Source organism: Botryllus schlosseri, chromosome 5 (assembly GCF_051294905.1).
Source record: "Botryllus schlosseri isolate E-star chromosome 5, Bs_hap1, whole genome shotgun sequence".
NCBI lineage: Eukaryota > Metazoa > Chordata > Ascidiacea > Stolidobranchia > Styelidae > Botryllus > Botryllus schlosseri.
The window spans coordinates 21,586,212-21,611,656 of NC_137240.1; the positions used below are offsets into that span (position 1 = coordinate 21,586,212).

At 40.0% G+C, this 25,445-nt stretch overlaps 4 protein-coding genes across 7 annotated transcripts in view; 3 read left to right on the forward strand and 1 right to left on the reverse strand.

Moving 5' to 3' along the window:
* The window catches only part of LOC145439855 (uncharacterized), a 366,083-nt gene that overhangs the window by 328,601 nt on the left and 12,037 nt on the right, over positions 1-25,445 (forward strand). The gene's annotated exons all lie outside the window — the stretch shown is intronic.
* LOC145439860 (uncharacterized) lies at positions 1,211-21,720 on the forward strand. 2 transcript variants are annotated; one of them, XM_080317515.1, is made up of 4 exons: positions 1,211-1,332; positions 7,987-8,052; positions 14,279-14,344; positions 21,533-21,720. In XM_080317515.1, the coding sequence occupies exons 1-4, from the start codon at positions 1,218-1,220 to the stop codon at positions 21,619-21,621; spliced, it is 336 nt and encodes a 111-aa protein (XP_080173641.1). In that variant the 5' UTR covers positions 1,211-1,217; the 3' UTR covers positions 21,622-21,720. The 2 variants fall into 2 exon arrangements, with proteins under 2 accessions (XP_080173641.1, XP_080173640.1); XM_080317514.1 differs by lacking the exon at positions 21,533-21,720 and having other exon boundaries at positions 14,279-14,595.
* On the forward strand, positions 4,646-5,830 carry LOC145439953 (uncharacterized). Its single transcript, XM_080317621.1, has 3 exons — positions 4,646-5,311; positions 5,500-5,742; positions 5,785-5,830. The coding sequence occupies exons 1-3, from the start codon at positions 4,830-4,832 to the stop codon at positions 5,828-5,830; spliced, it is 771 nt and encodes a 256-aa protein (XP_080173747.1). The 5' UTR covers positions 4,646-4,829.
* Positions 8,247-14,112, reverse strand: LOC145439868 (uncharacterized). 3 transcript variants are annotated; one of them, XM_080317524.1, is made up of 7 exons: positions 13,725-14,102; positions 12,430-12,533; positions 12,246-12,344; positions 12,113-12,184; positions 11,571-11,913; positions 9,916-10,031; positions 8,247-8,714 (listed from the first exon to the last, which is right to left on the reverse strand). In XM_080317524.1, the coding sequence occupies exons 1-5, from the start codon at positions 13,792-13,794 to the stop codon at positions 11,815-11,817; spliced, it is 444 nt and encodes a 147-aa protein (XP_080173650.1). In that variant the 5' UTR covers positions 13,795-14,102; the 3' UTR covers positions 8,247-8,714; positions 9,916-10,031; positions 11,571-11,814. The 3 variants fall into 3 exon arrangements, with proteins under 3 accessions (XP_080173650.1, XP_080173651.1, XP_080173652.1); XM_080317525.1 differs by having other exon boundaries at positions 9,817-10,031; XM_080317526.1 differs by lacking the exon at positions 12,246-12,344 and having other exon boundaries at positions 13,725-14,112.

Genomic DNA, 25,445 nt, shown 5'->3' on the forward strand with positions numbered 1-25,445 from the left:
TCGAAAAATAAATACCTGCTGGTATGCATCAATATGAATCAAGCTCGTCACCTATCACATAGCTTAATTTGCACCTTTTTATAATCCATCCAATCAGGATAGTTTTCACAACTACTTACTTACTTGAGTACTTTTAATGTCGGTCAATTCTACTTCTACTTCAAGTAGTTTTAGGTTGCTCATGAAAGAAGTACTTCTACTTGTACTTGAGTAGATTTATTCGTCGCTACTTCTACTTCTACTTGAGTAGCTTTCTTGACTACTTTGACCACCTCTGGGAATATTCGAGAGGAGTAACTTTAAATGCACCTAAATGTCTATATAGTCCATATTCTCACTGATAGATGAGGTAATTATTTAGTTTCCTTTCAAGCGTCGTCGAGTAGTAAAATAGGTTGTGGTTGCAAGTCGACACCAGAATCGCCTAATTGGTGTTGTAGGTTATTCAGGTTACTTATCGAACCTTATACACGTAATTGTGCCTTACAAACGAGTCTATCGAATTTTGTTTCGTGTTATAATTGATTCAATTGCACAGCAGTATCAATTAGAAAAACTGGACGGTGTGAGATGACTATTGACCGACAGTCAGTGTTCTAAATATATCACCATCTGTATCTATTTGCGGCAAGTTATATTTTATAGGCAGCCTATTTCATGGAAAGATCAGTTCGCCACCCTAACATGACATTCCGAACATTAATCGATAATGTAAAATATGCCTATATAATTCGTTTGAAATAGCCTTTTTGTATTCGTATGGTCTATACATCTATATAGCAGAGCAAGAAGTATATATAGTGTGTTCGTACAAAAACATGGATTCTCCCCACGATAATGAACACATTTATAAGCATGACAATGCAATATCTTTCGGACGAGAAGCCGAGCCGCCTAAGAAGCCACAATTGAATTACAAGGAAGATTCGAAATCATGTTCAGCTCATAACGGTGAGGGAACGATATTTCTCTCGTATATCTCTTTGAATACACAGACTATTCATATACTCATGTGCCACATTGTTTAAACTTCAAGGTATTTTGGCATCTTTTATTCACGTCTTTCATAGTAAATTTATATGATATCGAATTATTCTCATGTTGCGTATCATTAGTAACGATTTGTGATGTCTATGTCATTTCTGAATAATCTTATTATTGAAGAATCGTCAACCTGGTTCATGAATAAATCTTCCTTTGCCGCAGCGATTTCCAAGATGAACGGAAAATTGCGGATTATTTTCGTAGTAATGATGATCTCCTTCATTGCAACATTGGCTGTAGTCGGTGTACAATCTTATTGGATATCAAAGCTAAACATTCAGAATATTGGTAAGCTTGAAATATCTGATTTTACTCGTGCATGTATATTAAGAATATTTGCGGTATAATTTAAAACTCGAAATCGGCGCGGGTAGTCGAATTGAGTTCATCCGACACATCATTAAATACTCGCTTTTGTCACTCAAGCCTCGTTACATTTTAAGATTTGAAATAAATGAAACTAGATTCGTCAATGGTCAATATTTGTGCAAGAACAATGTTACGCCATATTTGACCGGAATTATTTAGATTTCAACATCGCATTGGTGAGTGCAAAAAAATTTGGAGACCCAAAACCATTCAATCCATCCCTGACTCATACAAACAGTATAATGCAGAATTGAGTGACCAACCCGGCCTCAACGAACCACGGGGATTCACCGGAGTTCAAGAATCACACTGGACTCATACGAATAATTGGCTACAGCGAATTAGGCGCGATAAGCAGTCGAATTGGACTCTTGTGGTGATACATTTTCTGAAGTGGCATATGAAGTGGGGGTTAGAGATCGAACAGATGCTCTTGAGATTCAGATTTCATCTGCAATATTTATTATCTCATTAGCTCATTCGCCAGGCAGAAATTTTTGAGCAAGCCAATCAAACCTTTAGCAAGTCCTATTATGAACGGGGTCCCATCAGTAGTCACAGTATCCAACTTTTCCAAGGAAATGTTTTTGACTGGTCTGGGAAAAAAGTTCATTATAAGTAGGGCATATTTTGTTGCAGTCAAATCCGTGGATAGTTGCATTTATTGTGGGCAAATGTTGGACTGAAAAGTTGCATTTATGGACAAGATCCTTGAAATTATTAAGGTATAAATACTAGAATCGATCCGTATCCAAGGCACTAAGCAAAACTGAGTGTTGGCGACTTCCACTAAATCAGTAGTCTGAAAAAATATACTCAGTGAAAATATAATTTTCGGCGGTCCAGTCTGAATGTCGTAAAATCAGAAGGACCTCAAATTTAAACGACAGTGAAATAATCAGGCAACCAGCTTACATATAGTGCCAAATATTTCCAGTAAAAGTTAGTTGCATGAAAAATTGAAAAAAACTTGCGAAAATTTGCATGAAAAATCGAAAAAGCTACAAAACGTTGCATGAAGAAAAATGGTGAAAAGTAGCAATATAAGAATTCTCCAAACAGCTTTAACGACCATATTACTTACCTTCTGACTATTTAGGAAGCTGCCGGAAACTTTTAAAAAAGTTGCCGTAATTATAATATAACAAATTTCTTCTCACCGCGTTTACCTTGTCACCGGTTGCTAGGGTTGCAGTTAAAACAAAAATGAACGCAGAACAAACATGTTTAAAACATGGCCTTGTTTACAACATGATTTTGTTGTGTTTTTGTTTGTTTGCTTTTTTATTTATTTATCCATGACGGCACGAATCTTCAATGACTTCACAGGGATTGCCGTTGACAATTGAAAATGTAGGCTACATATAGCTCCTCCGACGAAAAGAACTTACGACCGCTGTCATAAACAAACCAACAATATCTTCAACAAGACTACATCGTTATGAAGCATTTTTACGGTCGGCGGTAATCATCATCATTAGATCACCCTTTACGCGCCAACCCTTACTGTCGGGCCCACGGCGATTTCGAGGGTTCTAGCCACTCCATATCGTATACGTCGACTATATTGGGTGCAAATAGTCCACTGGTTTATACGACATGTGGTTTCGAAAGTATTGACACAATTATGGCATAATTATATAACGTTCGAAAAAAATAATTTGAAAAGCATTTGTTTAAACGCCGTTTGTTTTAAATGTAACCCTGCCGGTAGCAAGTTTAGCATTCGTTCCATGTTAGGCTTAAGAATTAGACAGTTTTAACAGGTTTCAGCAACCGCAATAATTGCTCATTGCTAATTGCATCTGCAGCTACGCTATTTCCCTGGTGATTCTGTCCTCGTTGTTAAATTACGAAAACAGCAAATTCGCACTACTGCTAATGTTTTCTTAAAAAATTAACATTCAGTTCCTGGTTCTATTGGCTTTCGCGATATCTTTTCAGTATCTCTCTGGAGTTCAGCGGTATTTTTTGCGTTTTCATTTCAATCGTTCTCTTGTAATATTAAAGAAACCATTGAACCAGAAGAGATTACCAATTTTAGCATGGCTTTAAACGTTTATATTTAAAGGTCAACTATATCGACGAAAACAACTTTGGCTAATTCTATAGAGTTTATTCTGCTGATTCCAATAATGTGCATCTTACCTTCTAAAATTAAGTATTTTCTGAGATATCGTAGTTAAAACAGCCAACTGCTGAGAAACGGTTGTAAAATCATCAACCATGACGAGTGACGTAGCTAGCATGATGTTTTGCAGAAGTGGAAGCCAGAGGTAAGTGGCTCAACACATATCGGATGATTTATTATGCGTTTAATTACTTCGTTAGGTTCGACTTGGCTATTAAATCGTCATTTTATGTTACTTTAGCTTTATTTAATTTACCATGGATAATGTAGAGGGAGTTATAGTGAAAAAACGGAAATTTAATCTTGGTGGACGGAGGTGCGTTGCATATGGCTGCTCAAATAGCCAATACAGTCTACCGAAAGTGTCTTTCCATACGTTCCCCGATGTTAACAAAGATAAAGAACGCCATGAGACGTGGGTGAGGATGGTCAGAAGGACACGCGATAATTGGAAAGGGCCGCCGCCGAAATCTTCTCCTGCTTATCACGGTTGTGTTTTATGTTCTGACCACTTTGACGAGGACCAATACCTTCCCGTAAATAAGGTGAAAGAATCATTAGGGTTCGCTGTCGAGTGGGATTATTGAAGCCAGATGCCGTTCCAATGAAATTCTATAACAGAAGTCATGACAGGGAACCAAAAAAGCCTAAAGTAGCATCTGCAGTTCAAAAACTAGACAGAGCAAGAAAACGAGCAGCAACGACAATGGACACAGACACTGATGACAAGGTAATAACTTGCTGTACTACATGTTTATTGTTCGATCTGCAATATTTAGCTAGAGAAGCCGTCTTTGATATGACTTGACACTGGACATTCATTATCTATTTGAAGCACCTTGAACAGACAGAAAACTCATTGCGCTCAATGCAGGTCTCCAAGTTTCTAGAAAGTGTTGGACAAACAGATGAGGATGCACCTGGATGCTCTACAGCATTCCCTATGTTATGCGAGTCCAGTCAAATATGCTCAGCTCCTGTGATGCTAGATAGAAGTTGTCAAACACATGCTGTCCAGTCCATCCATTTTAGGAGCAAGGGTATGAATAATTGCTTGTTGCAGTTTTCGCAGAACCTCACGTATTAGTTTTCCAGGAGTTACAGCAACCCCACCTATGTCGGATTTCTCCAGTCAGTTCGGTGAAAGTTTCTTGCCTTCCAGTCAGTACATCAGCAGCGGTAGCAATTCTGATAGTGAATCGGAAGTTGATGATTACCTGCCTGAAAGTGATGAATCTTCTGAGTAAGTCATTTAAAATGTTGAAGTAGCGTTTCGAATTACAAGATGAATTTCTGTTATAGGCTTTCTGAGGATGAAGATGTTCACCTGACGTTTGTCATGGTAGAAAAGAAGAAGCTGGTTAATCTATTTTCACAGTGCCCAGTCTGTAGCTCAGAAGCTTCGCTCCGGGAGAACTGTTCTGGCAGCTTATTGACTATTCATCAGCTATGTGACAATGATTCTTGCCAATTTAAACGAGTTTGGAAAAGTCAGGAGCAACTGAGCAGAGGAACCAGTGAAGGAAATATTGCAATAAGTAATGCGATATTCATGAGTGGATCTTCCCCTGCAAAGGCTTTGAAGATGTTCAAGTTCATGGGAATGCATGTTATCTCCTATGCTGCATACATGCAACACCAAAAAACTTTCATAATTCCATCAGTTGATTATATTTATGACGAAGAGAAGGCAGCATGTATGGCAAGGGTGGCAGGACACTCATTAACCCTTTCGGGTGACGGAAGGTTAGATGCTTTTTATCATACCTAACCTTGTTTATTAGGAATGAATACCTGTCCAAATCATGGTGTGTTTTAAGAGCTGATCGTCCGGGGCACTCTGCCAAATATATGGTTTACTCTTTGATGGACACTACCACAAAGAATATTTTATGTTGCGAGTTGGTTCAGGTGTGTATGTTTAGCAATTATTGCACTCTTAAAAATTTATAAAGCACAGTTGTATTTTTCAAGTCCAACGAAACTGGAGGAAGTTCGTACATGGAGAAGGAAGGTCTGCGGCGTTGTCTAGCTTCAGTAATGCAATCCGCTACAGTAAAAGAGCTTGTGACTGATAGACATCCACAGATCCGAAAGTACCTCCGTGATGAATGTCCAGAAGTCAAGCATTCCTTTGACACTTGGCACATTGCAAAGGGTATCATACTCATTTATCTCTCCTTGTTTCCGTGGTTAATGTGCCGACACCAGCTAAGTGACTCAGTTGCACGCTATTTCAGGATTGAAAAAGAAATTATCCGCCTTGTCAAAGAGAAAGGACTGTAAGCTTATTGCACTGTGGCAAAAGGCCCTGACAGCACAACTTTACTTCTGTGCAAGGCGAGGGGATGGAAATGGAGAGGTTAACACCGAAGTTTGGAAGGCTGTTGGTAACCACATCACCAACCAACATGTTCACCCAGAGAACACACATTTTCCTGCTTGTGAACATGCGGAGTTGACTATTCCACGGCAATGATTCAGTGAAGGTATGCAAAAATAATTCAATGATGGCACCACTTATTATTCGAATACAAGCAGAATGCTGCTAATATGTGAATGATCAAATCTATTGTTTCAGAATCAATTCAATACCAGAAACTGCATGACGTGATTTATTCTAGACGTATGATGAATGACATCAAGCAGTTGTCTGGCTCAAGCAACACTTCGGGAAATGAAACCTTCAACGCCCTTCTGAATCACTTTGCTCCCAAGCTATATCATTACAGATACGGAAGTCAGCGTGCAAGGCAAGTAGGCCTATGCAGTTCTGTTTCAATCGAATATCTGTCCAATGGAACCACCACCTCTTTAGGATGCGACTAGCTGTTCTGCATTTTAATGAGAATAGCTGCAGGGAACACAAAAGAAGCAGGTCAGGAGAACCGCGTTTTGCGGTTAAGTATGTCAAATACAAGGAAGGGTGTCAGATAAAAAAAGTGCTGACGGATGCTACATACAGTAAGCCGCTGCAGTCTTTGATTACTCGAAAGCACATTGTCATAACACTTTTCTGTACCACAAAGGATACTGTACAAATGTGCAGAAGGAGGTTTGGAGGCGTGTCCGACATTCAATCAATGATCAGGAGGTAAGACCAGACCCCCCTCCACTCGCTGCTGCACGAGTAAGATTGCCTAGGGAGCAAGCCATCAGGGAGCAGAGAAGCCGGTACAGCAGATAAAGATACAGCATCGCAATAGGTAATTATTATTTTGAGTTTTGCTGCCTAGATATCTAACTTGTGTTACAAAATGTTCTTGATTGTACATGGGGATTGAATTTGCTGATATTAAATTGTTATTTCTAGTCACGTTGACAGTCATGGAAGAGGAGATCATACTGGCGCATAGAACCAATGAAGATACTGTCCAATCTTCAAAACATCGGGATCTGCATTATTTGCCAGGATTTTTCGCAAATTTCTTACTAATACGAGATGATCATTGATATTCTTTCTATCTGCATTTGTATAAGTAAAATCTTGTGAATAGGATCATTTTGTTGTGTACAATAATGATAGACAAATGCAGCTGTCAGAATGCAGACCAAATGATCGGCGGTGTAGAAACTATGAATCTAGTTTATGCAGTGAAGATGGATTCTGGTATGATCGTATGTCGCTATAAGTTCAGTCCATAGCCTCCACATCTACAACTTCAGATGTTGACATTATACCAGTACAGTCACGGCGCCAGGAATCATCATGCTACTGACGTCATCGATACGGCTCACTGATTTTATCAGCGTTTTGCTGGTGGTGGGACTTTGCCATCTTTGCGGCTTCATATCTCAGAAACTAATTAGTTTTGGGAGGTAAGATATATCTTGTTGGAATCGGCAGGAAAAACTCTATAGAATTAGCCAAAGTTGTTTTCGTCGATATAGTTGACCTTTAATAACAACTTAACGTTTAAATGCCCAAGACTGGTTCACCTTCAGATTTTCTTGGCTGCGGAACCAAATCGTCTAATATTTACTCGTGATTAGCCATCTCTCTCTGTGGTATTCAATATGCAGCCTGCCTCCCCTGTCGCAGAGACAGGGTCGCCAAGTGGCTGCTACACCTCTGTGCAGATAAAGCCGTTTTAACACGCATTTTGGCAATTGAATAGATGTCACTGGATATTCTAAATCTAACAATTTCGCCCCCTTAGGTATTTGCTGTCCTTTGATCCTCACAATTGCCCATTGGGCGGCGATATCACCCGCGTTGGGAACCACTGCTATGAACGATATTTCAATTCGTGTCAACATGACGTCGTCCTTGTCGCGTCACAGTTGATTTACATTATCGTACGGCGTCTTGGGAATAACAATAAAAATATATCACCAATTGATGTCTCTTTTAATGACAACGGTTCCCGACCCTGGTGTGTTCCACTAAAAATATGGGTAGGTGACAGTTGATTTTATGCTAACCAATTATGTTGATTTAGACTTGAAGGATGTCACCATGAATGCTGCTTCGACACTGGAACGTAAATTCATATCGGCGGCGAAAGGTACACTCTAAATTTCAAAAGCGTTTATGAGACGGAAAATTAAACGCCAAAAGTGAGCCCCTTTTAACTGTCCGATTGTGTCTCATATTACGTCTCACACTTTTACGTTTTAATTAAACGCTCATGCGTTAAATACCGACGCAGAGCTCAAAATGAAAATAGCTACGCCGGCATGCTGAAAAACGACACAGAGCTTGAAATGATAACAAATTTTATTGCAAAATACGGTTATTATGCTGCATGCACAGTAACTACTGTCCCGCGCTCAAATGTCAGGCAACAGGCGCCTCCTTCAGATGCACATGCCCTCCAGTTAGTGAACCACCAACCTTATTGCATTTCCGGCAATCTTACTAACACGCTTCGCGGTATTTTCTTTCGAATTGAACATATTTGGAGTTCTAGTGAAAACCATTTCTTTCGTCCTCGATCATCATCTTTTGTAGAAATCCAAGGACCATGAACGTTTTAGGGTATCCAAGGTCCCAGGCATAGTAACGAGACATGAGGTCAATGACCATGCCTAGGATTCCTTGCCCTTTTGTGCATGATATAGAGGTATTGTCAACCAATGCCCATCCTTGATGTACGCCCGACTCGTGGCAGACGATCAGTAGGTGTGGTGGATCCAATGTCAAGCATGCAACTTCAGCATCATGCGCCTGAAATAATACGAATGCATATAAATCATATAGTCAGCATATCAAACGACTGTTCAAGGGGCTGCTGAGCAAGAACAAAAAAGAACACTCTAAGCTCCAACTTCAATCCACAAAGCTCAAAAGGGCACGCTCAGAATAACGTTTGTATCGAAATAGTTTCAATCATTTCTATACAACAGTGGTTCTCAACCGGGATCCACAAAGCAAATCCAGAGTTTTGCGAATCCTCCAAATTTGCAAAATTTCTAATAATTTAATATCATTTTTTTTTGCAAAGAGAATTCACAAAGCAATTTTACTACATAATTATTAAAACTTACAGATGGCTGTCTGAGATGAAATATTCTACTGTGCAAACCCATTTTAATCGTCAATTTTCCAATAGCTTGCTGATATTGCTTATCAGAGAGGTTTTGTTGGGGTTTAGAACAAATTTTCTTGCGAACACATCCATGCCTAGCATGTTATAGTCGCAAAAATGCACCCTGAAACTGGGCAGTCTGACGATGACTATATACTTGGACCACTGATGCCAAGACTGAGACGCCGAGAAAATGGCCTAGGGCTTTCCCATAATCAATCTTTAGGATGGAATATTCTTCGAGCTATTAGCATGCATGACTAGTCCCAATACCGATTCATTAGTCGCTGAAAAACGTGATCCGTTATTGTACGCAGCTCATATATAGTTCAAAATAAAATGAAGTTTATGTTCATAATACTTCTTGTATCTAAACCTAACCCTTGTATCTAAACCTAACCCTAACCCTAGTTACTTCTTTTGTGGTAACCATGCACATGGTCCATGCAAGTGAGCGCAGTGTTGTGCTAACGAGAAGTAGGGGGCTGAAAGCCTGAATGCAATAAATCGATTGACAATAAATCATGCGAACCGCTAATAAAAATTTCAAGTTAAAATAAATCTGCTACGAAGTATTCTACTTCATGAACATGAATATACCAAGATCTGCGGTAAATGAGGCAGGCCCTGTGTACAACAATACGTCAGAACTGATGTTTTAATCATTACCAAATTTCGCAGTCAGGCTGATCAAATTTTGGTTGACCTTACAATTTCACCCGATGTTATCACTAATTATACCTCGCTGGCCATGCACACAAAACCTTCTCGCAGAATACATGTTGCCGCTACACATGGTGGGTAACTGTTTGGTCCCCTGTGACCTATATAGAATTATACATGTTTTGCGTCGATAGCCAGCAGCCCAGCAACGTTGACTTTGATCTTAATCGCAAGTCAGTCAATTGTTTCCGAAGAAATAGCAGACTTTTGACTTCTTTGCTTTCATCTTCTCCCTGGAAAACATTGTTCAAACAAAATTTATATTTATAAAATACTCTTGCTTGGCTCGAGGTCTGGAGTTTTAACTTAGGATTGCAGGAAAGTTGTAGAGTAGACTGCTAACGTTACGTCACTGCTGTGTCAATGCAATGTGCTCTAACTTTCCAGTTGAGCGAGCAGTAGCTATAGATAGACATAGGTATTGATAACTAATCTACCGATAGTTGTGCAACACGTGACTCACTGTTGAATACGCCAAGATGGGTACTGCTTAACCGGCAGAAGCAGCATATAGTCAGGGTTTTAACAACTTGGGTCGATTTTCTGATGACTCGACTTGACTCAAGTCATTTTCTCAAAATACATAATAAATCGACTCGAGTCAATCTGTGTATTGACTCGACTTGGACTCGAATCTTTGGGTATAACTCGTACGAAGTCATATGACTCGAGACTCAGACGGCAAGACCGACATTTCATTGTAATTTCGAAGAATAGTGAAGTAACCACCCGAATGGCATTTCGTCTATTGGTACTGGTACTTGAAAATGCGACCAGAAACTGCTAAAAGTGAGAAAAATTAGTATATTATAAATGCGAACCATTCGATATCCCTAAACAGGGTTATAAAAAGTGGGTTCGACAAGACTTAACTGGAAACTGAGCAGTCAACACAATGACTTGGACTCGAGTCATAATACCATGACTCGGACACGAATCTCTGCACGATGACTTCGACTCAGACTTGACTCGAGTCTGAACTATAAAAGTGAGATTGACTTGTGACTTGGTTACAACCCTGATATAGTCCCATAGCTCGCGGCCAATGGCGTCGATCGATCGGAACAATGCCAATTTGGGCCTGACACCGAGAAAAGTTGGGAACCACTGGCTTAGATGATTTGATAAAGTATACACGTGAAAAAAATGACATGAATTTCGCGGCTACGTATAAAAACCATTCATCTGGTGTAGCCCGCGAGCAATCTGAAGGTTTGAATCCGGCCCGAGACACCAGTTGAGTTTGACACCCATGCCCTATAGAGCCCTGGTCTCCAACTCAAATGTGCTCGCGGGCCAATTCCTAGTTTTTAATGATGCCGCGGGCCGCAGTATCAATAATAGGGATATTCAATGTATAACTTCAAAGTAGATCTTATTTGACGGGACCTTGCAGACAGGCAATCCACAGACCTCATGGAAATGTAATTTACTATTGTATTATTCACGCTCGACACAGGAAAAAATTACATTTCCAAATATTTGAATAAAATTGTTTTTGTGCCGGCCATAATTTTTTCAAATTAATGAGTTATAGACATTGTGCGAGAGGATGCATCATGACATCGTAAAACTGTCGGGCTATAATATTGCAGCTAGTGGACCTTTGACGTGCCACAATTATACGTAGTATATTTTACACTCTACTTAATAAATCTGATATCGGAGCATTTGAGCGGTGTAGCCTAATCCCGGTATTGATATATGTAATGGCTGTAATTGAGAAGGTCGTTGCATGATCATAGGCCGAAAAACATGCAATGAACACTTACCCAGTGAGGGCACCCAACTCCATCATATCGTAGGCATGGATACTTTTCGCACAGATGCCTGGAGAATTCGGCATATGCTCTTTTGCATGTCATATCACCATGTAATCGGATTTGGTATGCGCATTCTTCCACCACGGCATTTAGTAAATGTCGAGCCTTTTGATGTTGCAATGCGGATGCAACACGGGCATTGAATTTCGATAATGTAAATCTCTTTTGGGCAGGAGCAATTCCCAGGAGACTATCAATCTTCTGGAATTGAAGCAATTCCTAGCTCACTATCGTCTGAAACAGGAGCAATTCCCAGCTCAGTGTCGTCTGGAATCGTTTGAACATATCCGTCCTAAAATGAAATATCATACTCAATTTAGGTGTATTGGTAGCAGTGTTGGGATGACTCGAGGTCCAAAAATCGGGTGACTTGACTTGACACGAGTCACCTTCGAGAATCGCTTGACTTGACTCGAGTCAAAATGTACTGTACAATGACTCAAAATGATCCAACACTGATTGGTAGATTATAGTGATGTAAATGTTCATACCAAAACGTCAGTATTTGATGCAGGCGAGTCCTTCGTAATAAAATCTACTTGCATCTTCATGGGTTCAATTTGCTGTAAAATATAGTTCCATGTAACAGTGCATGAAATATTGCCTTTAATAAGTTCTACGCACATCAGGAGTAGATGTCACTGGATTTTCGAAATCATTATTCTGAGCAGGTACATGCGGCACTAAATCGGTCCCACTGTGTTTGATCGACCTCAACCACTTCTGCAAGACAAGATTAGATGATGCAGATCGCCCCCTTTCTACGATGGGAAATTCATAGCTACGAATGCGGAAAAAACGTACTCACATCTCTCAGGGCAATCAAACGGCACATCAAGCCAACTTTGAAATCCATTTTAACGAAATCCTCATCAGCCAGCAAGCCGAAAACCATGCTACATACTTCATTTTCTGAGAAAACAAAATACAAATATACATTTCACTTCCAAATGTATGGCATGTTGAGCAAATACTCTACTAGCTTTAACAGGACTACCTGTAAAAACACCACACCTGATCAACACACTTGGTTATAATATACTGAATGTCGCCAATTTTGGGACTAATTTGTGGCCGTGGATAGGTTAAGTCGGAAACTTTACAAAACTCAACAACGCGACTACTTTCTACAGCAAATGCATTGAATTTGGACTCAAAATACAGAACATTAAAGCGACCAGTAATAGTATGCCGATATTTTGTGTTTTTCACGGTGGGATCCGATTGGATCAACTACTTCAAATTCATCAAAATACAGGGAGAATAGCAGGCAGTCAGGGTGACTGGCTATCCCAAGATTACTTTTAAGATAATCTCCATGTAAGCATCTGTCATGGTATGACACCCATGAAACGGAGTAGGCTTTGAAATGAGAGATTCGGCAGTGACATTAACAGTGCTTCCAACTGCTGCATAAAAGGTACAAAGTAGCAGTATGCAGAGGCAGTCTGGAGCATATAATCATCTCGAGTTGAAATATTTTCAAACCATCTCCCAAATTCGACACTTTCAGGTTCAATAAGACCAAAATGTTCCTTATAAGAAGTTTTTCTTGCTTCCTTTATTTGCAACAAGCACAGCGCATCTGAGGATGAATGAGTGTATCTGCAGAAATGCTACTAAACAAGTTGACATTGGATGACAAAACATCAGTAAGCCCAGAATCACTCAGTTTATGAATAGTTTAGTCGCAACAGTAAAGCTGCTTGAGCCAGAATACCGACTCGATAGGGCGCTGCTGAACTTTGTCTGCGCGGGCTCTATATTAAATAAAATCAATATTAGTAATTTTTTCATGATGTTATATTCCAATGTAAAGGATTATCATACCATACTACACTGTTTTTGCCAGGAACTTAAGCCAGTTTTTACTGTACAATTTTGCATTCTGCCGATTGCTACAAAAACGTGGTCATGTGCTGCTATGTTGTCGTGCTGTATTATATCTGCATGTGAAAGCATACAATGAACCAAAATGCGTTATTGCACGTTAACGAATAACAGTCGAGTTGTTGAAATGGAAGACAGCACTTTGGCATATCGGTAGTAAATATGAACTGTCTTATAGCTTTGATTCAGGTAATGGATATTCTTAACACTTACCTTTCAATACGTCGACATGTCTTTGTTCTATGCCGTCTCCCAATAACAATTCAGCTAATTCGTAATCCATCACGAACGATCACTAATAATACTCGCACTCGACTCGACACTTAGCACAGAAGACTCGCAACTCGACACTCGTGATAAATGCGACAGAATATGCGATCAACGCTCTCTGAATTCCCGCGCCTGACACACCAGCGAGCGCGTGATACCGCATTTCGTTTGTGAGTGTATGTTAGGAGATAAGAGGAAAATGAGGAATGAGCCCGATATATGTCACTCCCGCGAAAACAGACCTCGCTCTCTCGCTTGAACGGTGTTTACTTCGATATCACGCAACTCGAGAGAGGGAAAAAAGTCATTTCGTGTTTTAATCTAACGCTTGGAATTTAGAGTGTAGGGTACATTCCATTAGATAATTTACCAACCTTTATTGGTCACCAAGGATTATGCGTTTAATATGAGCTTCATGTATAGTATGACAAAATTTGCGAGATCACTTACGATTATTCGATTATGCTATTGAGCAATTACGATGTCCGTCGATGTAGAGCTGACGAATGAGTCCACGAATGCTACTAGGACTCTGGAACGCAATGTCATGGCGACAGTAAACGGTATGGTTCATTCACATATATTTGGAGTTTCTAAGCTGCTGGTCGAGGCCTTCATTGCAGATTATAAACATTATCTGTTCATCTGCCATGTGTACAATCCGTTTTTTGGATACGTCTTATCATATTCATTGCTATTTTCATGTATAAATTACTTCAGGGGTGCTTTTCGCAACAAGGCTTTTTGCACAACGGCGCTCGGTATATCAAAATTGGAATAGGTACTTTTCGTAAGTTCTAAATCTTTCCTCACTACACATTTAATTCAATTCTATGTACCTGTAGCGGTGCACAAAATGAACAGTGCATCATCATCAGAGTGCTAAAAGAATAAAACCATTAAAATTCCTCATGTTCAATAGTTATTGCAATTCAAAGTGACTTCTGATACCAGATCAGAAATGTAGAACATTAGCTTAGAACAGTGGTTCTCAACCGGGGGTCCGCGGACCCCAGGGGGTCCGCGAAGCATTTTCAGGGGGTCCGCGAAGCCTCAAAATATTTGATAACCTAATTTGTCTTTTTTTTAATTCGGAAAATCACGAGGCAGTTTCGCCGTATTACTAGTAAAACTCCAGAGCTCACATCAACAGAATGGCCATCTGAGATGAAATATCCTACTTTGCAAACTCATATATAGATTGCTAGATTGCCAATAGCCCACTGATAGAAACATTTTGCTGTTTACATATGTTTTGTTGGGGATTGTGGGATTGTGCGATTGTTTACAAACCATTGCGTGGGCCACTTGAATGTTGATGGCCTTTACCCGATTGGATACTGGTGAAAACGATACTTGATAATACTCATCAAAACCAACTGCAACTATGACATGAAGACTCAGTGTGCATTAGGGTTGTCCAAAATTTGGAAAATCTTACAAATCTTCCGTTGTAATGTCTTATTCTATAGATTGTTGATAAAAAACGACACTGGGCCTAAAAGAAGCTCACAGGAAGGCCGTTAAGATTTCGTGCAAAGCGTTTGAAAGTAGCTGCCCATGAATGGGCGTGCCACCGACCATAGAACGGCGAGAAGCCTAGTAATCACGAAACCACGGCTCTTGATTGGCTGATCGGCTATGCTTTAATGACCACGACAGCATCAGCTTGATGATGAGGTGATCAAGGAGTCTGCTACCGGCGGCGATTCTGAAACCGCATTGCATGTAGGTTGACTGATAATGACTTAGGATTGTTTAGGGTATGTTGAGGTACGAAATACATGATGTACAAACAACAACTGCTTCACAAAAACGTCTAAAGCCTGACTGCTTTATTGTGTAGGAAACCGCCGTAGCCTATATGCCTTGTTTTCAACGAGGGAAAGCATAGGCGCTTATGCTGGTGGCGACGGATTCCTAGTTTCAGAAAGGCTATATCATTATCGAATACAAATATAAAGCCTAACAATGACAATTCAATTTGTGTGATCTTATTGGGCTCAGGTTGTAGTACGTAGTTGAAGTTTTGAATGATCTAGGGATCGGTTGAATCAGACGGTTAGGCTTGGCACTTATCAGATGTCTACAGCAAATTGAATTCTCACTTGTAAGTGTTTTCAAAGTCCCTAATGATGCCGCAGAGACGAGGTGTAAATGTAAGCACGGACTATGCTTGATATTATATAAACACTATGCTGGATACTATGCACTATGCAGCATTGTCTGTGCTTACACCCCTTTTATGCACGATTATCAAGGCCTTTGGCATATCATATCCAGCATAGTATGTGCTTACTTTTACACCTCTTTTCTGCACCAGCATTAAGGTCTTTGACAACACTTGCAAGTGAATACAATTTGATGTAAAAGCATCTGATAAGTGCCAAGCTAACCCGCTGATTCAGCCGATCCTTGGAGCTTTCACAACTTCAACTATGTACTACAACCTGAGCCCTATAAGCTCACACAGACAAAGTAGTGTCATTGTTAGGCTTTATATTTGTATTCAATAATGATATAGCCTTTCTGAAACTAGGAATCCGTCGCCACTAGCATAAGCGCCTATGCTTTCCCTCGTTGAAAACAAGGCATATAGGCTACGGCGGTTTCCTACACAATAAAGCAGTCATGCTTTAGACGTTTTTGTGAAGCAGCAGTTGTTTGTACATCATGTATTTCGTACCTCAACATACCCTAAACAATCCTAAGTCATTATCAGTCAACCTACATACAATGCGGTATCAGAATCGCCGCCGGTAGCAGACTCCTTGATCACCTCATCATCAAGCTGCTGCTGTCGTGGTCATTAAAGCATAGCCGATTAGCCAATCAAGAGCCGTGGTTTCGTGATTACTAGGCTTCTCGCCGTTTTATGGTCGGTGGCACGCCCATTCTTCGGCAGCTACTTTCAAACGCTTTGCACGAAATCTTAACGGCCTTCCTGTAAGTTTCTTTTAGGTCCAGTGTCGTTTTTTATCAATAATCTATAGAATAAGACATTACAACGGAGGATTTGTAAGACTTTTGAAATTTTGGACAACCCTAGTGTGCATCCATGACCTAGACACTCACAGCGCGAAATTCTTTTAATGTCAATGAATGAATTCGGTCATCAATAATGTTACTTGTGTCGGTTACTTACTATGTCGCCTCGTCATACCCCTGGGCTCAATTGGCAAGGTCAAGGATTATTCGGCACCTGGACTTTTCAATATCAAAGATTCCGGCGAATACGTGAAATAATTTACTACTAGGACTCTACGTAAAATGCGGTTGGCTCCTGGAAACGCCAATACGTCGGGACTGACATTTTTGTCAGAAACATCCCAAATTTTGCGGTCAGACTAATCTAATTTTTGGTTGGGCTTACAAGTTTACAATAAATTATACCTCGGTAATTTAATTTGATAATATAACTAGTTTCAATAATTGGCCCGTGGGCCAGAGGTTGGCCGCCCCTGTGCTAGATAGAAAGGACCCGGCTTCACGTGATATGTTCATTAAAAAAAAGTTTGTCAATTTTGGTGTCATGTTTGTTGCGATCATACCCAAATGCGTCTTCGGAAGCGTTATTATTACATTCCTCGACACCTATATTTGTGGAAATGGGTTTTTGGCACTTGTTCATATCAAAGTGAGGCTCGGGTTTTCAAGACACGACCACGTATTTAAAGAAATGCAGTTGCAGAATTCGGTTTGAAATAATAGAAGTCGACCAAATTTCTACATGAATAGTGTGATCTTATTTTCAATAAAAGTCATATTGTTGTTGTTTGTCACTAAGCCCACAGTTAAATATTTGCACAACACAGTTGACGATTGCACGACAATTCAGCAAAATTTGAACTAAAACTTTGTGGGGGTCCGCGGGGTCCGTTACGGTCCGAAAGGGGTCCGCGAAGATAAAAAGGTTGAGAACCACTGGCTTAGAAGTTTCATCATATTGTTCGGTCCCATCGCAATAGCCTGATACCACAGGGGGGGAACTTTTGATCTCGCGGACTGCATTACACTATTGAATCCATTCGCGGGCCGCACTATATAAAATTGGAATTATAAACCAAAACGCCAAACATTGCTTTGATGATATCGTACATGCGTCAGAAACGTATAGTGGCGGGATTTCATTGACTGTCGGACCTCAATAACAAATTTGTCAATACTATAGAACACGATTGAAATTTAAATCTGTGAGCATCGAGCTGTTCATAGATTTTCTAATTCCACTTTTGGTTCAGTTCCGGGACACACAATGCTGACAGCATCATAACCATGTAAGCTGCAAACACGCGTCTACTATGTGTAGATAAAATATAAATACCCCCATTCTATGCATACAGACAACGAATCTACCTAAAAGACACGCCCGAATCGTTTTTTATAAGCACATTACTGAAACAATTAAAAATGTAGTGGCTAATCTGAAATCCTACTGGTGATTCTAATTATGTCAATCATTTTGCAGCTATCCCGCTGTGATATTAAGTATCTATACCTTATATCTGTTGCTCTCAAACTTTTTAAGAAACTCCCGACCCCTTTTGATGGTGAAAGATTTCGCGCCCCCTTATCGCCATATCACAAAACGCAATCACGATGCTAGCAAACCTAACGGGCTGTATGATGTCATGGAAGTTTACGGCTGTGGATGAGAGACTATATTGAATATGTAATTCAGACTCAATACAGAGCAAAAACTATGAATTGGATGTAAATCGCGCAAAGCACGAACATTTTTTTCAGTTGAGCTCAGCTGCGCGCCCTCTTTCAAAAACACTGTCTTAGAATTATCATGGTGAAATATACTAAGAAAATGTTAATCAACTTCCAGCATTAATTCGATTTTTAGTACGCATTTTATCAATATTTCAAAAAGTTTCTTTATACTCTCGCGGGCCGCACAGAACGGTGTTGTGGGCCGCATGCGGCCCGCGGGCCATAGTTTGCCCACTCCTGTGATACCAAAATCGGCAAATTACAAATGAACTGACCCATATTGATGATCGAATTGGCAATGCAGGAAGACAGGGCTATACCATTTCCAACCTCTACTTCCGCTGCGTTTACGCCAGTGCACACGACTTCCCACTAAAACAGTCTTAATTCAACAACTAGGCGGTCCGGATTACCATAAACGAATGATAGCCAAGAAGAGCGTATCATCGCAAATCATATTAGGCCATCCTAATTGATCTACAAACCCTCCTCGGCTTACCATCATATATTTCAAACACTACCTAAAATACATGCCCCGGTATCGCACTATTAATTCACGAAGGTACCGGTTGTAACAGTTACTTTTGGATGATTGAAGTCGTTTGTCTGCTACATTATTGATGTAAGCCTGCTTAGCTGTCTTGATACCAACACGATACTCGTGGCATCTTTCTATCAATTATGAGACGACGGTTTATGATATTTATTTAAAACGGTTGACAATATTTAATTCGCTGTTAACCAGTGGTTCCCAGCCTGGAGGGTAGGGGGCGGGTACGATAGCGTGGTGTGCAGAAAAGAGTATTTTTATGAAGTTTTCTGCCTTATTGAGAGGTGATCAGAAAATTTCATCGTCTATGTTAGGATAACTGAGCTCCTACATATCGACCAATATAACCTTATGAATTTAAAAGTTGACGAGACACGTGTAATTGAAAATATCCAAATTATTTCATTAGAAACGAGGTCTGATATTGCGGCAAACTATAACCGAGTAGCTGACATATGTCGTAGTGCTTTACATTCTATCCTTCGATCTTGGTGATATAATTTGAAGGATTTGAAATACAAAGCTTCTTATACATACGAAGTATTCAGTATTGATATAGTGTTATATAGAGTGTGGCGAGATAGCCTATTGGTATATTCCACAACAACAACGTCAATGGGTTGTGGCTTCGAGTCCCACTGAAGTCGACTTCAGAATTCCTACCTAAGTATTGGAGGTTTATTTAGGCTCCTCCTCGCCATCTCATCCGCGTAAGTGGTTTCTTACAAAAGCCAGGAAGCGGGCCGTGCTACAAGTCAGCAGTTATGGAATTAAAAATAAGGAATATCGGGTGGTGTAAATGACCACTGTAGTCGACACAAGCCATGAATACCACAAATACCAACGTATTTATATAGTGAATATCTCGTGATATTGGATACCATTTGTTATGTTCTTGATCTTGTTGTACGACACCGAACGTACGAGTTGTACGACACCGAACGTAAATGCACGAACATAACACCGTTTGTTTGCCAAAGCACATACTTAATGAAATAGCCGCCACGAAAGCACGAAATCGAACTTTTCAGGATTTCATTGAGGGTGGATTTGGGATGGAGATGGCAGGGCGTGCACTGATTGCACCTCGACAACCCATATCCTGACTACGCAATCTTAGCGAAATGCGTGTGAACACGACAACAGAACCGCCTCTCCCCAATTTTGCGCCTACATTTTCGAATTATCCATCGAATATTTCACTTGACTCGTTACAGACTAAGCAGCATTTCTTTATTTGTTTGCTTCAATAAAATATATCGCGGTGTGAGCTAATCATCGTCATTATTCGGCGTTTTCCCTGTATAGTCGATATCAGGGGTGTTAGACTCAACTCGGGTGGCGGGCCGGATCCAAAAGTTTTAATCGCTCGCAGGCCGGGCCAGTCAAATGATCCGAAATGTTACGGCCAAATCCATACCTTCGTTTTTCACTGGAATGCTTTATTCTCAACTGCCATGAAAAATATGGTATTATATAGGGTTACCATACGTCCTCTTTTAAGAGGGTTTGTACTCTTTTTTGAATTTTTTAAAAGTGTCCTCGGAGGACGCCCTTTTGTCCTCTTTTTTGAAATTTTGTCCTTTTTTTTAGAATTTAGTTCATATTTACTGCAAAATTGGTCTGATATGCCGTAAATCAGCACCGGAGTGATGCCCCGGCGGGTATTTCGGGAGCTGGGTGGAAAGTTGGCCTTTCTTTTTTTAGTCGACAAACGGTAATTTGGACGCTGAGCGAAAAAGTTGACCTTTTTTAGTCAACTGACCGCGTAGTGGGAAAAATTAACCGTTTTTTGAGAATTCTCCTCCGGTGTTGCAAGTCTGAAAATTCTGAAATAGGGTCCTCTTTTCAGATTTCCGAAATATGGTGACGCTAGGTATTATATATTATATCACGGATCATATGGGCTCTATTCTATCAGCAAAGTTATTCGCAAACACTAGAATTGACAAAGTGCGATGACTGGCCGGTTGGATACAGTTATAAACCAATAAACCTTTGTCGGTACGTGCATACCTTCCTACGCACCTACATGCTGTCGTTACTCCGTAATTCATTCGTACCTATCCTAGTATGTCAAGCATCATTTGGACTAAAAATTTGTGTTTTATTTATAACGCGGTATACTTCTGAGATACGTTCCATTTACGTACATGTGACCTTTTGGGTGTGAATACACACTCTTTCTGCAAATAGCGCATTGCTTGATTAGAGCGAGTGGCATGATATCACATCAATTTTTAACACAGAAAATACGGCTCAGACATCGAATCCTATGAACGAACTTTCAATTCGTGCCACCATGATGTCAAGAGAGCCGCGTCACAGTTGATTGACATTGTTTCATGACATTTTTAGAATAACAATTAAAAATGTACCACCTAGATATGTCTCTTTCAATGGTAAAGGTCCCCCACCCCTGACGCAGTCCAGATAATGAATGGGTACAGGTCGGCAGTTGACTATATTTATGCTGGTTTAGATGTGAGAGATGAGACCAGGAACGCTACCTCTATATTGGAAAGGAATCTGATAACGGCGGCCAAAAGTAGGGTACATTCTGATATATAATTCGCCAACCTTTCATGGTTACCAATGGTCAGCTATTGACTAAACACTATATGCATCGTTTTAGACCTGAAGAATGAATCCAGGAAAGCCACTAGGACATTGGAACGCAATCTCATGGCGGCAGTAAACGGTATGGTTCATTCATACATATCTGAAGTTTCCAAACTTTTGGCCGAGGCCTGTATTGCAGCTCACAAACATTACACTGGTCGACATGATTTTTGTTTTTCAGCCAAAATCATGACTATTAAGTCAATTTTCGTACGCTGATTACGAATAGGAAGTCGCTTTTTTCCTTTCACGTCAAGACTTTTTATAATCTGTGATTTCAAATTTTGCATTTCAGTGTTCAAAACAGCCCGTTCTTTGACGTATTCCTTGCTGTTGGATCATAGCTATATCCATTATGACGTCTTCAGAGGTGGTCAAAGTACTTGCCATAGGTACTCAAGTAGAAGTAGAAGTAATGGCGTCAATTTCTACTCAAGTACAACTAAAAGTAACGTTTTATAAGTATGTATGAAAGTAAGTATTCCAGGCCTAGTTTTTGATATCAGTATCAATTTATTAATCTTTTTTTTCGTTTGAAAACATCACAAGACTGCGGTACAATGAAAAAATAAGAAGGCGTCGAAACGAATTGGAGTAGTCTTTGAAATCAAACACCCACCTGTGCTTAGGCGATGTAAAGAAGAGGAATTCACAGGACACTGAATGAACGATAAAGTGACATTGTGGCTGTGAAGCATTTGAAAACAAAATTCTTTAGCATTTGGTGTGCCAGTGGTTTGGAGAGAGCTACGTGGACACTGAAAATATTGTTACTTTTGATTATATTTTTTTATTCAAAGTCAAAGATCCGCATAAAATTCAATATCCAATTTAAATTGTGCAATACGACCGATTCCTCATGGGCTATGTGACAATTCCACTGCCTTCAAAAGTTTTACCAAGAGTTGAAGAAGATTCTCTCGGTGAAGAGTGTTTGTCTGAAGAATGTTCTCAGCATGAGTGTGAAGGAGATCAGCAGCTATATGAAGTTGAATCAAGTCGGACTAAATAACTTTGTTATAAATTTGAATACGCCAAACTTATCTGCTCTTATTGTAAGTTCCAGATAAAAAGCCAAACATAATGTTGGCGCTGTCACTGTGTTGCTTGGTATATCCATTGTGGTCCTGATAGTGAATACACACGCCTCTTTGCCTGTTTCATACCGGCTTACTATAGGCACCAAAATCGCGAGTGGTCGTGGTCTAAATAGCTACTGGGATACGTAACGATACGTAATGATTTTTTTTTGTTTCACGAATCTATTTCGTCATTAATAGTAGTAGTTTCACAAATTACTATCAATTATTTTTCCTTTCCCAGCCCATGTGAACTGATTTATTGGTAGAGTTGATGAAGGGGGTGCTTGGGAAAATTTAGGGTCAGTTATATAAATGATGGTGCATCTTCGGGTGAGCCAATTGGTATTGGTCACTGTTGTATGCTGTTATTTATTGACCTCCAATCAGGAATGTCGGTATTCAGGCGTCGTCAACTCAAAACGGGTCGCGGGCCACTTTTCAAATTTCGTGGAGGCCGCGGGCCGCATGAATTCGATATCGATGAAAAATAGGCAACAACGTTCTAAAACTCTACGTCGGTACGACGGTGAGCTACCTAACATAGGCGATGGGCATATTGACCACACAAGAAATAATATTTTAATATAGGATTACAAATACAACAAAAGATCATTATCATAAATTTTATTTTATTTTGAACTGTGAGCTGTACACGATACCTGGAAACGATTTTCAGCGACTAAGGAATCGATATTGGGACTAGCGAGATACGTGTCTAGCCAAAATACCATCTTCACGTAAAGCTTGATCTTGTGGGGAAACCCGAAGCCAGTGGTTCTCAAACCTTTTTAGACACGACCCCATTTATGATACTCAAAAATCGTCATCACATCAATCACAAAATGCAACCAGAATGCTAGCAATCCCAACGTCTAGTTTGATGGCATGGAAGGTTATGACTGTTGATAAGAGAATTCTCTAAGATGAATTCCGGACTATACACAGATTAATACCATTCCTTCGAGAAAGAATCAGCTGATATGAATGGGCATACTGTTTTGACTTGCAATGGCCCAAACACTGCCTAGACCGAGACGCTTAGAACACGGCTTAGGGCAGTAGTTTCTAAAACTGGGAATACGTAAACAGAGATAACAAGTGAGTGCAATAATACAGTGAACGTATTGTACTTACGAATACTCAGCAAACTTATTCACTCCATCCCAATCCTCCATGTCGATTCGTAATTGGAATGTCTCGGCAGTTTTTAGTATCATGTACAAACGGTCCAATCCTGAAATAGCGGTATCTACATATGACCAAATGGGCGTATTTAAGCGGGGACTTAGATATTTCTCCTTCATTCTCACCAGTAGAATAATGCGTCACAAGAATATACCAATTTTCTCATCTAGCCAATACTCTCCATTAGGACTCCCAAATCCGTTGACGTATTCAGAATGATTTCGATAAAAGTCAACACTGCCGTCCATGCGCCGCTGAAATGTCTAGAAAATAGCCAGGTAAACGGCATGATCATGTCGGGAATTCTGAACATCATCGATATGATCATACTATTTTCGATTTCGTCGTACATTCCGGATATCTACGTAAATTGCTATTTATATAGTCTTACTTCAAGGAAAAGGAAGTGCGTAAATTGAATAGAGGTGTTTTTCTAGCAATCTACACTCACAGTCCATCCGCCGCCACCTATACTGTGATCACAGTAAACATCGACATTTGGTCTCTGGACACATCGATTTCAAACACCCCTTTACTTTCATTGCCAGATTTGAAGGCATGTCGATCGACTTAGCTGCATTCAACTGGATGTTCTGAACATTATCGAGAAAAAAAGAACGAGCTAGGAATTAGGCATTTGATATAGGCCTACATTTCAAGTTTAGAAATATATAATACGTTTTATATACCTATCTGCAGAATCCCGATCACTCCTCCTGACTGACCGTCGACAACGTTTGCCAGCTCGGAGAGATTTCGCGTGAGTGCTTAAGCAATGTGAAACAAATATTTACGATTACAATGAGTGATGTAGCACATTATACAGGCACCGCAACACCAACTTCATTACATCTTGTGTACATGGGATCGTTTCCAGTACAAGCATGGAACAACATCTTTAGCGAAGGCCTGTATCATCATTTGTATTTTCGTCCAACCCAAAATCTTTTCCACGTGGCAAAAATATATATATAACGTTTAGCATCTATCATGGACTAAGATTTCCTTGGCCATTCAATTGCTATGATTTCGAAGTCGGCAATATCCAGATCTGTGGTCAGTGAGGTTGTCCATAATTTGGAAAATTTCAGAAATAATGCGTATCCATTAGGGTTGAATTATCCGGATAACGGTTAACCGGTTAACCGCAGGTATTTTCACTATCTGATATCCGGATATTTTTCTGCCGGTTAACCGGATAAAAAAGAATCGTTGCTAATGCATTTTACACGGTTTAGTAAGCTTCAATAAGTCGTATTCAGTGTTGGCGCGGCCGATTAACGAGAAGCGTGTTGCCAATTAGCGAGATGCGTCTGTACACATTGCACAATGTAATGTGACGCGATCTCCTGCTGAGAAGATCGTTAAATTAGGTCATTGATTGCCGCGCGTTCGGCTATCGTCTCTGGCCTGATTTATCGCGTCTTCAACAAGCCGATAGTTCCACTGGATTGAAGAATCGCATCTGCAATAGGCCATGTGCAGTGTACACACTATTCCATCGAT